We start from the raw sequence: 17,629 nt of genomic DNA, 5'->3' as shown, positions 1-17,629 counted from the left end.
CGCGGGCAGCTCCAGCGGACCGCGGCGGGGAAGCGGTGCCTCGGTTGCCCGCTTTTTCCCCCTCGTGAGACTCCGTGGAAAAGTTCGCTTGCTTACCTTTAAGGCGTTCATAGCGGAATGGGTAATCTGTAAAGTTTTTTTGTTGGTTTGTTTGAAAAATGCGTATCACTTTTCCTCTGTTTGATAGCTAACCACGCTACTTCAATTTTGCTTTCAAATGTATTTAAAAAAAAAAGTGCTTAGAAGTGTTTGTGGGAGTTGTAGTTGGAGGTGTAGTTGATCATGGCGAGGTGGCCAGCTTGAAGTGGGTGTTAACAGTGGTGTGTCTCGGTCGGAAGTCAAAATGAGGAAATGGAGGAGGAAAAAAAAAAACCAGCCGAAGTGCACTGGCACAGAAAGCCTTCAGCTCTTTAAAGGAAAAGTGAATTGGAGAGGGAAAAAATGTGTTTAAGTGGAAGGATCAAGAGGTTTGCTAAGCTGGAATTGTATCCTATAACAAATTGGAAATCTATTCCAAGAGCAACCAATAAAAAGCACCATAAACTAAGGTCTCGTGTACGTTAGAAGATCAATCACTTCTTCTGTTTGATTGCTCTGAACAAAGAGAGCATCAATGCTCTAGAAACCTCGACTGATGTGTTTATTTTTGTACCACACCAAAGTAAATCACAACAACGTGAAGTCGCTGTCACTCTGATGCTTAGCTCTGTGAGACAGCAGCTGATAGGCCTCCTCAGTTTGCCAGACAAGTCACATTTCTCTTCCCCTGCTATTCCACTCAATACTTTGCTTTTTCATTCTGTTCCAGTTAAAATTTTCGCTGCTTTAGCATGGATGCCCTTCTGCTGACTTGTGTGTGGTAGCACCCTTCTTTTCTTGTCCTCTTCCATAAAAAGAACTTTGCACTGTATTTCTGAACCATTGTTTTGCTGCTTCTTTGCCACAGAGGGGGGTACCCCGATCGTTGGTCATGGCCATAATTCTCTACATAACTCACTTAATCCTAGACTTCAGACTGTTTTGCAGGTGAAGTATAGCTCTCTATCTTTTATCAGATTGTCCTGATTTCGTCTGGTATAGAGTTAATTTCCTTCCTAGTAGCTGGTACAGTGCTGTGTTTTGGATTTAGGATGAGAATTATGTTGATTACACACCGATGTCTTAGTTGTTGCTAAGCAGTGCTTACGCTAGTCAAGGACTTTTCAGCTTCTCATGCCCTGCCAGCGAGAAGCTGGGAGGGGGCACAGCCGGGACAGCTGACCCAAACTGGCCAAAGGGCTATGCCATACCATGTGACGTCATGCTCAGTACATCAGCTGGGGGAAAGCTGGCCGGAGGAGCTGCTGCTTAGGGACTGGCTGGGCATCGGTCAGCAGGTGGTGAGCAATTGCACTGTGCATCACTTGCTTTGTATATTATTATGATTTTATTCTATTTCAATTATTAAACTGTTTTTATCTCAACCCATGAGTTTTCTTACTTTCACTCTTCCCATTATTATTATTTTTTTTCTTTTCCTTTGCTGTCCTATTAAACTGTCTTTATCTCAGCCCACAGGTTTTACTTTTTTTCGTCCGATTCTCTCCCCCATCCCACTGGCGGGGGGGGAGTGAGCGAGCAGCTGTGTGGTGCTCAGTTGCTGACTTAGGTTAAACCATGACGCAGATGCAGAAGCTGAAGTGACTAATTCTTCCTGAGGCTGCCCAATGGTCAGAGGGAGATATAGCTCTGGGGTTCTGAGATGTTTTGTACACATGTATGTATGTGGTGGTCTTTCATTATGGAAGAATGAGAATAGCTTGTGATATGTATGCATGCCTTATTAATTAATTGCTCCTCCAGGCTTGCTCTTGCACTTACAGGAGGGAAGAGAAGATCCATCCTCCTAAGGAAGGGCTTGAGAGGAAAGCAGGCATTGATCTCTGTGGTCTTTTGTAGCTGACAAACAAGTTCTTGTTGAAATAGGAAGTTATCCACGATTCAGAACTGTGTGGGTAAGCTCTGACTATGGATTGGGTAGTTGAGGAACAGACAGTGTGCAGGGAAGATTATGAAATCTGTGTAGTGTGAAAAAGCCATTGGACTGCAAATGAGAGTTGTTGTTAGAAAAGCAGACTGCGTTGCAGTCTGTTTGGAAAATGCAGTAGTCATTTGTCAAGCATATAGCATGTATGTCATATAGTCCACACCGGTAATAGCCCAAAAACTCCTTATTGAGAAGCAAACAAAATTTCCTTTCCTTAGAGCTGAAATGGAAATCTTAGCAGGGACTGTGGCCCAGATGGAGGACACTGTACCTTTTGGTGGTTTGGTTTTGTGTTCTTTAAACTGGGCAAACCTGATCTCTCCCTACTGGGCATACAGAGAAGTGCAAGATTTGTCTCTGCATCTTGCATATTGAAGTATGGGGATAATGGGGTGTTCCACTGGTGCAAATAAAACTACTGTTATGGCTTTTCAGAGTTTGTTTGCTATCTCTTTTGATTGTCACTCAACACTGCTGAATATGATCTTAGGTATGCTTATGTCCCATATCATTGTGGTGTTTCACTGCTTGGCAAACTTTTTGTGGCTGAGGCAGAGGGATTCTTTCTTAGATTCTTCCTACTGATGATACAAGAAGTACTCCTCCTCAGCAGAGGGGCAGATATATAATATATGGCCTGGAATGTTGCTGCAGCAACTGTTGGACCAGAGGCCTGCACTTGCCTGTTGCCAGTTAATCTGAACAATATCATGTGGTTAAAGTATAAATATCAGGATATTACTGTAAACACTTTCTTTAAAAAATCCCAGGCTCTTCTCTTTTTGTTGTCTGTCTTCCGCTGTTTGTCATGAAGAGGAGTAAGCCAAAATGCTTCTGAAATAAACAAGTTGTTTATTAGGATAGACTGTCTTCAATCTTGCAGCATTTGTTATATAGAACAGCATATGACAAGTTGCATGCGGAGGCACAAATGAGTATCAGTCGACTTAAATCTGAAGTCTGAAGTTGACCTAATATAAATTATGTGTCCTGTTTTGTTTTTAGCATTTCAGTAGAAATACTCAGTTGAAGTATTTATCTAAAAGTTCTGAGCATCCCTTGGTGTCAAAAGCCCATGTGTCTTATTCTCCTGCAAAAACTGCCTTTTTTACCTTTAGCAATTCTATGATTTATTAATTAACTTTCAGTTACAAATAGAATCTTCAATTAAGTTAATGAGCATAGTATTTTCTCAACATGTTAGTGTTGCGGTTTGGTTGAGACACATGCTATCAGTATTGAAAAATATGTCAGTGCCTCGAAACTTCTGTCATAGTGACATCTTAAACTTGAGTAAGTGGAAAGTTTGACTGTTAGAAGATCAATAAAGATGAAATATTCATTGAAATAAACAGTTATGTTAGTATAAACAAGGTGCAATAAGTTGCATGCACCATGTGCAAATAGTATGTTTCTCATTAGTTAATATATTGTATGTATCCAATACAGTGCAAAAAAAATAGAGATTGTAAAAATACAACTTTGGTCTGCTTCTATCAGGTAACTGTGTAAATGTTCAGGACAAAAGAAGTGAGGAAAGGAGGAGGTTTTTCTAAACTCCATTATATAAATTATTATTAAGTACAACATGTACATAAGAAACTTTTCTTACCGTTTTTGACTAAACTGAAACTGTTCTTGAATAAGAGATTTCAAAACAAATAGGAGATTGGGGCAGGCCTTTTCTGAGAGTGTTGAATCCTGACTAAAGAGGCAAATACAACTTGCCTATTTGGTATGTATTGCTTTTAAAAAGCCTTTTAGTTAGTTAGATCACTTCAGATACGTCAGAGATGAATCTCGTGTTCAGAGGATGGAAATTTTGTGTTCATTCTGTTAAATATCTCAATAACTGAATAATTAAAAGATCTTATGTACCTGAGATGAGTCAGTCTAAACCTTCTTGTGTGGAATGGGCCCCATTGCATGGCTGGAGATGCCTGTTCCTCTCCTTTCCCTTTCCCTCTTCCACACTTGTCACATGATCTGTCATGTATGGTATTCCTTTATACAACTTGTATAGTTACATTTTAGGAATTTATTCCTGTGTACAGGTAGGTAGTCTGACACTTGTCTGTGAACTGGTTATGTTCCGGACATAGGTCATTCTAGGTGCTCCAGATGTACGTCATTCACATGCCTCACATGTTTGAAAAAAGAAGAAAAAGGGTCAGGTTGTGGGCCACCAGAATAATGGAAAAGGTCTGCAGACAAGTCTTTGCCCCTAACAGGAGTTTTCAGCAGAAAATTGGTAAGAGCCAAGGGGTCACGTAAATCTTACGGACAAGCTGAATCCAGCCTGTGGACCTCAAGCTATTTCTCTATGGTTTCGATTGATGGAATCCATGAAATAAGCACTGCCTACTTGGAAGACTATCAAAATCATCTGTATAGTGTAGAGAGATACCGTTTGATGCCCATCACCTAAGGCAATAGGGTATTTTTATAGTTACGGTATGTACTATTGCTCTATGTAGAGGGATGAAAAGTCTAACCACCTTCCAACTTTTAAGAAAACCTGGAGAGATAATTAGTAACACAGAATCCATGTTAATTGCATACGTTAGCATGCAGCTATTACTGCCTACAGTTAATTGCAGGTGGACAGAGCATTTTAATCTATATTAATTGCATTTTAAACAAGACGTACCTGCATGTAATCTTAAAATATAATAATGTTTCATTTATGGAAATGATACAATTTCAGCAATAAAACTGGCTATTGCTGTATCTAAACCAACTGTAAAAACTTAGAGGTGAACCACATGAGTAATGCGTAGATATCAATTGATAAGTACAGTATTGAAGCAGATGGCAAAATTTATAACACGCATTTTCAACTTTACTGATTTGCATCTTTAAACTGTATTCCTGCCAAGCAAAATACATTTGTAATTTATTAGACTTTTTCCTGCAGATCTGGCTTATGCATTCTGTTGAGCTATTAATCAGAAAACTCAGCAGGGCTGCAAACCTTTTTTTTTTTTTTCTCTGAGATTTGCAAGCCTGTTTTGCAGAGAGCTGATCTAAGGTGGTGATTTCATTAAGATACTCATTCCCTAATTTGCTGTGCAGAAGACTCTTCCAAATCCATCAGAGCCAAAAACTTGCTTTCAACAGCTGCCAGAGATGTTCATGGAGTCTTAAATTGATCTAGTTTTGCCTTGGCATATCCTGTTCAACCAGTCATGGAAAGCTTGTACATAGACTGCAATTTGTGAAATTCTTGGAGGAGACTCCAGCTCTAATGTTCAAACTTGATGCATCCACTTGCTCATTGGCACAACTACTTTCTTTCCCCGTCTGTTATAATGGCGCTATGCCCACTAAGATGGTGATATGCCAGTTTTGGTAGGATGTACAGGCCAGCAAAGATGAATGGTTTGGATGAACTGATGACTCTACAAGATACAGTCTGAACCCTATAGTCAGTACCAGGATAGGAACTAAATGCAGTATATGAACGTGGGCATACTATTGCAGAGCACTTTTCCAGCTGAAATCGGTCAGATCTGACGGGAAGTGACACACAGTGAATATATTCTTATTGCCATGCACTTGGCACATATGAGGATGCAAGCAATGAGCTGTTGATTTGCTGTGATTCTCTGTAATGTAGTCATTAAAATTTTTTTTGAGGCTTTTTTATTTCCTCAGAAAGGCAAGTTTTATAGTTTAAGGTCTTCACTGTGGTTTCTGCATATTTATTATGTTGTCATATATTTGGCTTAGATGCTTGCTATGATCTGCATCCTGAATGGCATTAAAAATACATTTCTGTAACGCTGTTATAACACAAGGCTGACACTTGCAAGAAATTCCAGACTTTCTTAGTTCCACTTTTCTGGAGACATCCTTCTCTATGCCACCCTGAGGTAGTTTTCTTACTTTGTGAAAACCAGAATTCTTTTGGCATATCAAGATTTTTTTTTTTGGCATTCTGCTAGAAGATGAACAGCATTGTAATGCTCTTTAACAGTGTTTCTGAAACGTGGGCATATATGTAAATATACTAACACTGTTGTAGGTTCTGTCAGTGAAGCACCACCTTTGTGGTGGTATCTTTCAAAGAAGCCTCTTCCCACCATTTTCAGGAAAGGTGGAAATACTTACCGCTTCTCACTCTCCTATAATCGCTTCACAACTATCAAATGCTGCAAAGTGATCTGCAAATGTCTGCAAATTCTGATCATTGGCCTCAGGGCAGGCTGTAAATTGATACAACCATTTAAGTGGCAGCACCACCTCAGATGCCACTTTTTCAGCCTTCAGGAAACTGATCTCTGTCATCAAGGAAGATTTTTCCCTCTTGCAGAAGCTTCCCTGCAGCATTGGGGGTGTGGGGCACAATCAGAAGAGGTCATATGCAGTGGGATTGCAAGATTGGTACTTCTGATCCTTACAGACAACCTTTCTTGATGCTGGGTGAAGTAGTGTCTATAACTACGCTACTTACAACGGATAATCTTAGATTAAATCACAGTCTTCTCCAGAAAGGGTTTCAAACTGCTTTGTCATACTAGCTACCATCTGGTTAGAGCTTTTGAAGTGTAGGTTGTTTACATATATGCATTGATGTTGGTGGTAGCAGCAACTTACAGGTGTTCATGCACTGAGTTGCTCAAGCATTGTTCAGGTACTATAGTTTCACGACAGGGAACTGGGAAGATGTTTTGTTCAGTTTTAACTTTACACTTTTCTGTATGTTTCCTCACTGAGAAGGATGAGACTGTACCTAAACCATCCAGATGGCAAGTGCTTTGAGAAACTAGTGGCAAAGCAGTCATTAAATGAGTTAAAGTATGTTGCTGGTCAGACTATAACTGGTCTTTTTCTGCTCTGTGGTTCTCAGATTTACAGGATACTATAGTTATCCTGGTTTTCCTCACATCTCTGCTATCTATCCTTTAAAACTACCAAGTTTGCTTTTTCAGTAGTATGTTTGTTTTTCAGAATGAAAAAATTAGGGGTGGCTGAAAAGGAAATAGATTATTTCTTATCTCAGTTTCTCTTTAAACCACAGTACAGCTACACTCATAACCAAGTGATTTGAGTCTCCCTTGAAATAATAGTTGAATTCTGTGTTGGTGGTGTGAATTAGCAATAAATATAAATGGTGTTACAATGGAAGAGGATGGCAATACTGAATAGCACCACAAGATGTCATTCAAACAGTTTGTGGTATAGAATGAAACACAGTGAAACTCAGATTTCTTAACTTCCTGCTAGAGGAAGACCCCAAATCAACAGCAAAATAAACTCAAATTGCAGCATGTGTTCGCTGCTGTTTTAGCTTCCATGTTATATGGCTCTGAAATCAATTGACGGTTCCTCTTTCAGTGTTAAGTGCAAACTTGTTTAGAGTTTACACAATAGCTTGAGCTAGAATAAGGCAATTTATTTTAAGGATTTTGCAGTGCCAGTAAGATGTAAAAAACCCTGATTTTTTTTTTAATTTTTTTTTTTTTTTTTTTTTTTAATTTTGTGGGGGGACATGGGACCTTCCATAGGACTTCATTACTACTCAGGTGCCAAGACCAAAGGTTAAGGTGCTCTGTCAGTGTGGATTTTCTGCTTCAAACCTGGTAACATTCACAGTATTTTGAACTTCACATTGGAACGTTGCTGTGCTGCAGGCAAAAAACAATAAATCTTAGTATGCTGTGGTTGAAAGTATGTCATCCAGACTGAAGTCTCCTAAAGACTTTGAACGCAAGAACGATGCAGTTGATGTTGTGTAACTGAAAGTATGCAGTGGAGGGAGAACTTAAACCAAGAAATGTGTTATTAAAACTGTTGAATGGGACTTTTGTAACTTCTGTTCTTGTTCTATAACAGGTGGTTCCATAATATCAGAACTGGTGAAGCTTGCTTCCTCCCCTGCAGTGGATTTGGTTGCTGTATCTTACCTTGCAGTAACACAGTGCTGTCCTTGTATATGAAGAGCCTCTGTCTCACAAGTTTATTTGTTTAAAATTCCTTCCCCTTTTCTTAGAGGTCATTAAAACTGTTCCCAGGTTTTGGGGCATACAGATGACATGGGGAATCATAATTAAGTTCTTATTTCATAAAACAGCAGGCTGATAAACTTCCAGGAGTAAAGATTTTGTAGCTAAAGAATTATTGTTGCATTGCCAGCTGTGCTTCAGTTGCAGTTTTGATACTTGTGGAACTTCTGCTTTTTACAAAGAAAGCCTTATGATTAGTGGTGACTTCCTTCAGTAACTGGGTACATTAGAACTGTAGCAAATGCTGACAATTTAAGGGTTTCATCATACGGTGTTGCTAAAAAGAATAGGAGATACAATAAACGTATCTTATCAGGGTTGAGTAAGTGTTCTCTTAACAACAGTTGTTCAGAATAGTGCAGTGGCAAATGATATGCCACAGATTATGGATTAGTATTTTACTGCAATTAAAGGTTTGTGTTAGTTACTTTGTCTTCTTGTAGGATCTGGGAGGGAGGCCCAGACTGATCATTGACACAGCTTGTTTAAACCTCAGTGACATACAGTTATGCCTACCCTTTTTTGTTTTCTGTAAAAGTGGGTAATGTTGCTCCACGGAATCTGAAATCCTAGTCTTAATCTGAGCAAGATGCCAGTTTCAGTGACCAAGTGTGTGTTAACAACAGTACAGCATATTCAGAGTTGTTCTTTAGTTGCTGTTTGCCGTAATCAGCATGGAGAGTAATGGTCAGGGTCCTTTCTGGCATAAGACTGCAGGCTGTTAAAATAGTTTGGCAGTATGTTCTCTTGACTGTCAAGCACTATTTTTTTGGGTTTGTTTTTTTTTTTTTTCTCTTATTTTGGGGCATTGGGGTGGGTTTTTTTAAGGTGTTTTTTTTCTTTTTAGCCGCAGGGGAGTAGAGGGAGCATGAAAGAGAATGAGAACTAGAAAAATCTAACTGGTGTTTTTTGTTTACTCTTTTACAGTAATATCTGTAAGATTAATTCTAACCACTAGGCCTGTCATAGGTCCTGTCATATCCATACCCTTATTGTATCCAGAGATGGTGCAAAGTCATATGAAGAAAGCAGTGCTTGGAGGTAGAAAGACAAAAGTAGTATCTATCTTAAAGGCTACAATCATAAAATATGAAAACATAGAAGAAAGTTAGAAATTGTCTTCTTCCGCTCAACATTCGACCAGTGATTTAAAGACAATATATTATTCTGGATGTGTTTTGTGATGTCCATCATGTATCATCGCAGATCTGTCACGTGTGATGCTTGCTATGAGAGAAAGTTAGGTGATGAATTTGCATTTCTAATTTACACCCCCTTAGCTTTCAAATTCTTATATTGAGGAATACAAGCCTGTGGTGGTAAAGATTACAAAGGCAGCTGAGTACTGATTCTTTAATATATTAATAATTGGCTCATTGCCTTTTTTGGTAGATGCTGTGCAAATAATAAAGATTGTATTTCATAGCCTGTTCATGTTGTATATGGGTATAATATTTCTAATTATAGTCCATACCAGTGCTTTCAACTGGCAACTTTTTAGGACAGTGGGGCCATATTATATAGTGGTTAAGACACTGGACTACAACTCGGGAACTTGGGGAAATCTTGTTGCGTTCTTAGATATGGCAGTGGGCAGACAAGTGAGAGTCTTTTTGTTTTTTCTTTTTCCCTCTCAGAAAGTCATTTCCCTTCTTACTGTTAGGGAAAATGGGATCAGAGACAATATATTTACTCTTACAGAGGTTTTTTTGCACCCACTGTTGTTGGGACCATTACTGTCCTGATTCATATAGCTCTGTATTATTCGTAAACTATCAGATTAGGCTTCTTTAAACCTGGTTTTGCTGCTGAAGTAAAGCTTGTATTTCAGTCATCTGTAATATGTACCTAACTCTGTAAGGTTAGAATTACTTTCAAAGTTTTAGCGAGGAGAGGCAAAGGTATTGATGCAGCTGGAGGGTTGCTTGCGTTTTCCTGAGCTCCTGGCAGGTGGACATAAGAGATAAAGAAATTATTTGTCTAACATTGCGTACTGAAGAACTGTTGCTTCAGAATAACTAATGAGTATAGAAACACGAACAGTAATGTGAGGCTTGCATTTATGCTTTCTGTTTTGAGGGATTTTACCTGAGGATTGAAATTCCCTTAAATCTTCTTAATGCTCAGAAGATGAAAATATTTTTGTAGTGTACAATAACCTATATTATGAAAGACTGAAATGCATTTGCCTTTCCCATTGTTCATTGAGGCTGCTGATAAGAGTTGTTTTTGGAGGGAAGTGACCTTTGAAATCTGCGTAGGATATTTGTTTCTAGAACTTAAAACGCAAGGGAGTGGGTATCCTGTTACTTAGTAAGATTTTCTTTTTTTGAGTAGACCTCAGTCTTGGCAGGCAAGCTTGGTTGAGTGCAGTCATCTTTTTTTTTTTTTTATACTGTACTTAAAAGAATGGAACAAAATTCTACAATGCTGGGTAAAATAGTTGAGGTGTCTTGCAGTATTAAATCTGCTCTTCAAGGGCAAAACTTCGAGGTTACACTGAAACCATATCTAACTGTAGAAGAAAAAAGGCTTGCTGCTGATCCATATGAATATATGGAGCAATATTTTACTCTGTAAGCATCTAATGCTTGCTAATCCTAGATTATAGTTTGTTAGAAAAAGATTTAAAAAAAAAATCAGTTCATGTAGCAATTAATTTCCAAATGGCTTCATCAAGAACTTGTGGGTTTTTTCTATTTTTCCTTTTTTCCCCCCTGCTGCTTTTCTCTCAGGAAAGCAAGGCTGCCTGTAAGCAGGTCTTAATGTCTTAATTTCTGTTTTATATTTTCCCTGTTAACATTCCAAAATGTTTTTTAACTCGAAATGTATGATAGAATATTTTCTGTAAGCAGTTAGAAGTACATTTCATCATTAAATACTTCTTTATTCTGTCTTCAGATGATAAATTCACCTTTTGCCTTTTTTCTTTGTATTTGTTACACTGATAACTCATACTCATCCTGTGATTACTGTCTGTTTTTGTCATTCTCAATTTCTGGGAGGTAGTCTTCAGCATGTACTTGAATCTTGTGCTGTGTAACTTCCTCCATTTTTTGCTACTTGATCCTCAAGTTCCAATTATTATTTCCACATTTTCTACTTTCTCACTTGAAAATTTTGTTGACATATTCTTATTTTTTCATGTTAACTTTTTTGTTAATTTTTTTATTAGGTAAATGTATTCCCAGACTTGAATATTAAGCAGTTGCTACAATGTCTTATTCATGCAACACTTGATTCTTTAGTCAGATACTACTAATTTTTTTGAAAAGTAGTTGCTTTGTTGGTTGTGCCAAGGAACTGAAGCATCTTCCTACCAATTATATGAGAACTAGGTGATTACAATTTAGTAATATTATCTTGTGCTTTAGCTTTTACTGATGTCTCCATCTCAGTTTGTGCATGATTACGTGAAATAGCAGTAGGAAACTGGAAGCAGGAGCGTAGGACTAGAAGCAACTTTCTAAATCAAGTCCAGTCTTCTGCTATGTAACTTTGATAACTGTGTCGTATAGATTCTTTCACAAGCTAAGCTTAAAAGGTAAGGATTAAGACTTAAGCAGAAGGAATTAGAAGTCTCTGGAATTTCTGTGTCCAACTAGAGCAATGTCTCAGGCAAGGTGCTTCAGGCTGATCTAAAAACTGAGACTTATTCGGTATTCTATGAAGAGTAGGTGGACAGGAATGGGCAGCAAAATAAGTTATCTCTGTGGACAAGAACAATGGGAATAGAGAGAGCTGCCAAAAATTAAATCAACGTAGCCTTCCTAAAAAGCTAATTACAAACAGAACTACAGAGATTAAAATGTAAAAAAAGCAAATTATTAAAGGTATTTTAGGTACAATCCCAAACCAACAAATTTTTGATTTCTGATATCAAAAATAAGGATATAGAGCTGAGGGAAAAATACGGAGTGGCTAAAAAGAGTGTGAGGATAGAGATGAATGCAAGCATGCTTGAAGTGAAATCAGAAAACCAGAGAGCTTAATGTGGAGGGAGGTGTGCCTTTATCCTGGAGAGTTGGGAAGAGTGCAGCAGGAAGGCGTCTGTGAAATCACAGCATTAGTTATTTTTAACAGATCTGTCAACTTGGGGTGGTGTTACAAGAAGAAGGTGCACTGGATGTTACCACTTGCCATGGAGAAGGTGGCCAACTATAGACATATTAAACTGATCTCAACAGTATGCAAAACTACAGAACAAAGTTGAATGGGAAGTACAATTTAAAGGGCTGAAGCAAACAACTAAATAAATGTAGCAATAGAAGACTGCCCATATAGTTCTTTGAAAACCTCCAGGAATAACTAAAAACAGTAAAAGCCTTTGAGTGTGATGCAGACAAAATAAGGAGTTCCTAGTGATATTTGGGAAATGGTGCTGCAGCAGGCAAGGAAATCGAATGCTTCTGCTTTTTTTTTTTTTTTTTCCTTTTAAAGGTAATACTTAAATATTAGCTGTCAAGTGAAGCCAGTATTTACAACAGGTCATCTGTATTAGGTTGCTCCAGTATTTAATGAAACACTTGGTTTTGGAAAAAAAACCAGACTTCAATTGGAAGTTGCATGTAGGTATCTGCATCCTGAATTTTGCATGTTTTTCTTCTGGCTTATTAGAAAAAATGTTTGGGTTTTTTCCCCATCTGGTTGTGGTTCTTAATTTTGTGGATGTATACTGAAGTGTGTGGGCAACGTGGATTTCTTGTGGAGGGGCACAGAATAGATGCAGTACGGGATCTTCCTAAATACGAGGAAAGTCTTCTCTGTTAGAGTGACTCTATCCCATGCAAGCAGGAAAAATGCTATTTAAAGTTTTATGAAGGAATGGATGACAACATTTTGTCTCACTGTAACTAATTCTGCTTTGGCTTAAACCTCTTTTTCCTCCCCATCTGAAATTCTGAGGGCAGTGATAAACCAGAATATATCTAAGTTTCACATTCACTTTTGAAATCCTGTCTGGATTTCTATGTTGCCCTTCACTATGTGAAGGGCAACAAATCCAGTTTACAAATCCACAGGATTTGTAAACTGGAAAGCTTTCAGAATTCTTTGGAATACTGCAGGTGTCTCTTCTTGAGCCATTGTTTGCTTTGTGTTTTTTAGTACTCAAGCAATCTAGGCATTACAAAAGCCTATTTCTTCAAAGAATCTTTTTTGTAAACTTTCAGAGTCTATAAATGCAGTAGGACTGTGGTCTCTTTGCATCTAAAAAGCCAAACAGGGTGAGGCTTCTTATTAGTGATGGCTAATGAGAAGCTGGATCTGAGAGAGAACACCCTTATTGACTTAATATTTTTGTGTGAGAATTTTATTTCAGCTGTAAAAAGTGCTTGGACGCTATATGTATCTAATTGGGCTATCTTAATGTTACGGTATGTAGAATAGATGTACTACAGATCTGAGGCTCTTAATCCTGACGATAGGGGATAGCAATTTACAGTCCGGAAAGGCAGATAAAAACATGAAGTTATATGCTTGATTCTCGTTGAAATTCAGACCATACCGAAGTCTGCTATTGGGCTTTTCAGCGATTTATGTAAGCTGATACTACATTTTAGCATAAACATGTCAACCTCAGACTATTACATAAGGTCCTCACTGGGGGGGGGAGGGGAGGGGAGGGAGGAGCAAATGAGTCATTGGTTCAAATTGAGCTCTTCTCTTGCCTGAAGACTTCAACCTTCCAGCCAAGGTTCAGCTAACAGCAGATTAAAGTTGCATGGGCTTGCATTATTATTGGAATCTGATAGATTCTTTTACTAAATGCTTCATTATACTAGGCCAGCATGTTAACAAATACAATTTAAAAGTGGGCAAGAAGGAGCAGTGCTTCACCTTAAGTTGCTGAATTGATGCAAGAATATAAAAATTATATTCTGGTTTTATTTTTTACTTTTTTTCTAATTGCTACTTTACTGTGTTTCTACCATAGAAATGAAGACCTAAAACAAATGTTGGAAAGCAGTAAAGATTCTGCAAAGCTGGATGCTATGAAAAGGATTGTTGGGGTATGTGATTTTTTTATTATTATTTTTTCTTGTTAGGGTATCTTTTTATTATTATTTTTGTTGCTTGGATGTGAATACTGTTTTCACTTTACAGATCCTGTACCAAGTCAGTATTTGAATCTCTAAATGGTGTTTAAAAGCTACTGTGAAGTCCTTAATTTGGAATTTTGTGTAGAAATTGCTATATCAAAATATATGCAGTTATATACTTTAAAAATATTTATGTAACAGAGTCAATATGCCTGTAAACAACTATTTTCACTAGGGAGCTGAGAGCTTAAATAGGAGATGGTTCCTTCAGATAAGCTTCAATTGCTGTTTTAATTCAGCAGACAGGAAACAACAGAAATTTGCAGGGGTAAAATGACAAACTGTGTTTACTGTTTTTACTCTTTTAGATTATATAAGTTTTTAATTGAGCCTGTTGCCTATATATTTCACTAAGTATTTCAGGTGAACTGTGTACTCATAGAGGTGGTTAAAGAATGTTTAACACCATTGTGTGTTTAAACCCTATAAACTAAACATCATCAAGTTGATAAAGTCCCTTTGTTTTTTCTTAAAAGTATTGGAAGAACGTGCTATGGAACGCCATTCAGTGTCCGCCTGACTTCTTTTTTTTGGGACTTCTGCATTTGCTTTCTCTCATTTTTCCTTCACTCTCCTCCGGATGTGCTTTTTTGTTTTGCTTGTCATGGGTTAATCCTATCCAAGCATGTACTGAAGTGAGTAGGTGCGGGTTGTATTGTGTGATCGTGTTCTTTCCTCTGACTCTAGAGCTAGCAATTTCCCCCTTCATTATCCTCTAGCGATGAAGATTTTACTTAAGCTGGTTGTCTTCTGCTTTTGCCTTTGTCTCTGGCAGGACTAGGATCAATTACGTATTAGATCTGGGTAACCTATCAACTACTATTTCATAACGTCTTTTTTTTTTTTTTTTGGTGAAAGGTTTCTTGGTTCATCTTCTCCAACATGATGTGGGATTCCTCAGGGTTTGTCCAGTGAGAGTCTGGCATACAGAGGTGCTGTTGTAAGAAATCATGGCCTTTAGAAGTGCCATGGTTTCAACCTATGGTAACTTACATTCTTCTGCTTCCATCAGAAAAGATCTTTCTTCTGGCTATTATGTGGGCAGGAGGGTTGGGGGGAGTTGCCTGTTGCTCCCTTGGTTTTCTTTTCAAAAAGGTGGCCAGATCTTTATCTGTATTTGGAAACTGTTGCAACTGAATGTGTGTGTGTATGTATATGGGGGAATTGGAAATTATTAAATTGGGTTAGCTTTAAATTTTAAACCAAGGCTTTACTAGATGGACTCTTTTCACTTTTTCCTGCAAACAGTGCTGTCATAAATAAGCGTGCAATGAGCAAATGCACTCATTATAAATACCTGCTGCAGTTCTTAACAACTGTTTCTTTAATTTCCTAGAAGTATATGATACCATGAAGCTGGAGACGTAGTTAGCACTGATAGCTGTGGTCCTTCATGATCTTAGGCTGAGGTGATCAGGCTCAAGAGCTCTTCAGCAAGGGAAGGCAGAACTGAATTGAGCTCATTCTTTCTTCTGCTTCTCCATTTCCCAATTCCAGATTTTTGTCCTTTATAAGTTCCCAGTCCTTAGTTTCTGTCCCTGTTCTCAGCACTGAACAATGCTGGAAAAGCACTACTTTCCCAGATGGCAGCAGGTACCTTCTGTTTCTTGGATATTTTTTCCTTGCTCAGCTGCTGCTTCTTTTCTTACAAGCTAGAAGGCTGTTTCTGCTTTAAGGTTGACCATTGCTTGACTGCAAGCAAGTTGTTTGAATCACTGGATCCTCTGTTTTCAGTCTCTTCCATATTTTCAAGGTATTTGCTGCTTATCCTGTGTTTAAACTGTTTCATAACAGACACCTGGTACCAACCTCTGGTTCACATAACAAACTGAAACAGTGAGCTTTACAGGCCAGGACTGGGACCTTGCATGATTAGCATAAGGCCTTGTACCAGTGGTGATGATGTTCTTGCTGGGCACAAAGATGCTTGTGTGTTAACAGTTGTGTGCTTGCATTTAGAGAGTTCTCAGGGATGATATGTGTTTTCCAGAGATGAAAGGCTTCCTCTAGCCTTATTAGAGGAAAAAGGAACTCTGTTGTCACAGTATTGTTTAACGTGTCTCACTGGAATGCTCATTTTCACTAATTTTAGGTAGGGGAAAAAAAGCTGTGCATACCAATAGTTTTCTTACTCTTTTAGTAGACTTCAAGAGGCTGAACCTTCATTTGTCCATATAGGCGTGATGGAAGAGTACCAGGAGAACACTGCTTATGTCTCCTTTTGCTGCTGCTTCCTCCTTTAAGGTGGCATGCGAACTCTCTCCTGGGGAGGAGGAGATTCATTATAAATAAAAAAACAAATCTGTCTTGCAGAGAGTGACTTTTAACGTAATTTCAAGCATAGGAGTAGTCCGGTTTTTCTTTCCATTCTCCCTCTTACATGAAGGTGTCTAAGCCTACCTTCAGCTAAAATACCTATGTGTGACTTTAATGATCAATGACATCTTTTTTTTGTCAGTATGTTATTTTTTTATGTTGCTTCCTTACATGCATGCCATAAAATAATTGCAATCGTTGGAAGATAATGAGCAACACTGCTGGTTTAGAAATAAATTTGAAGTGTATACAGAACCAAGTTTATTCTACTATATGCATGAAAACACAATAGCTGATATTTCTTTTAAAATGTACACTGATACTGCAACAACCAAGATACTCTTGTTACCGGGTCTTGAAACCTGTCTGAACTTCTCATCTGGAAAAAAATCTTCATGCAATTTCACTCCTGAAGATTTCGGAGCATAAATTTAGGAAACATTCACATGCCTGATTTCCCACAGAGAATTTCATCCTTGTCTGTGTGTGTCTCTCCTGGGGAAAAGAGTTTTAGTACACCCTGACATTACATAGCACTTATTCTAGAATGGAAGTTTTTGTCTGTGCAGGAACTCCAAGTATATAAGAGAACACAATTGGAGAATGTCTAGGCACAGCAACAAAAATGACACGATAGACCTTAGTCTTGGAAAGAACCATTATGTTCTTTCAGGTTAATGATCCATGGGCTAAGGAGGATTTACACTAATCGTTATGACTTAATGAGTCAAAATACACTCTTTTATAAGACCCTAAATACATATTTACATGGTACTCTGGAGCTATTATGGTTGATCAGTTAAATAATGCAAGTAATGCATAGAGTGATACTGTTACAGCCTATCAGGGTGTCATGGTTTAACCTCAGTTGGCAACTGAGCACCACGCAGCCGCTCGCTCACTCACCCGCAGTGGGATGGGGGAGAGAATTGGAAGGGTAAAAGTGAGAAAACTCGTGGGTTGAGATAAAGACAGTTTAATAGGGAAAGCAAAAGCCGCACATGCAAGCAAAGCAAAACGAGGAATTCATTCACTACTTCCCATGGGCAGGCAGGTGTTCAGCCATCTCCAGGAAAGCAGGGCTCCATCACGCGTAACGGTGACTTGGGAAGACAAATGCCATCACTCCAAACGTCCCCCCCTTCCTTCTTCTTCCCCCAGCTTTATATACTGAGCAT

At 38.3% G+C, this 17,629-nt stretch overlaps 1 protein-coding gene across 1 annotated transcript in view; it reads left to right on the top strand.

Annotated features, from left to right (window-relative positions):
• Positions 1-1,929: 1,929 nt before the first annotated feature.
• The window catches only part of AP3B1 (adaptor-related protein complex 3, beta 1 subunit), a 164,816-nt gene continuing 149,116 nt past the window's right edge, over positions 1,930-17,629 (top strand). The window contains exons 1-2 of the mRNA XM_009327253.1: positions 1,930-1,994; positions 13,970-14,045. Coding sequence (XP_009325528.1) covers positions 13,989-14,045 — 57 coding nt within the window. The 5' untranslated portion in view covers positions 1,930-1,994; positions 13,970-13,988. The remainder of the gene's footprint in view (positions 1,995-13,969; positions 14,046-17,629) is intronic.

Source organism: Pygoscelis adeliae, unplaced genomic scaffold (genome assembly GCF_000699105.1).
Source record: "Pygoscelis adeliae isolate BGI_AS28 unplaced genomic scaffold, ASM69910v1 Scaffold26, whole genome shotgun sequence".
NCBI classification, from domain to species: domain Eukaryota; kingdom Metazoa; phylum Chordata; class Aves; order Sphenisciformes; family Spheniscidae; genus Pygoscelis; species Pygoscelis adeliae.
Note: the sequence above shows the minus strand (reverse complement) of the source record. Positions and strands in the feature narration are given on the sequence as shown.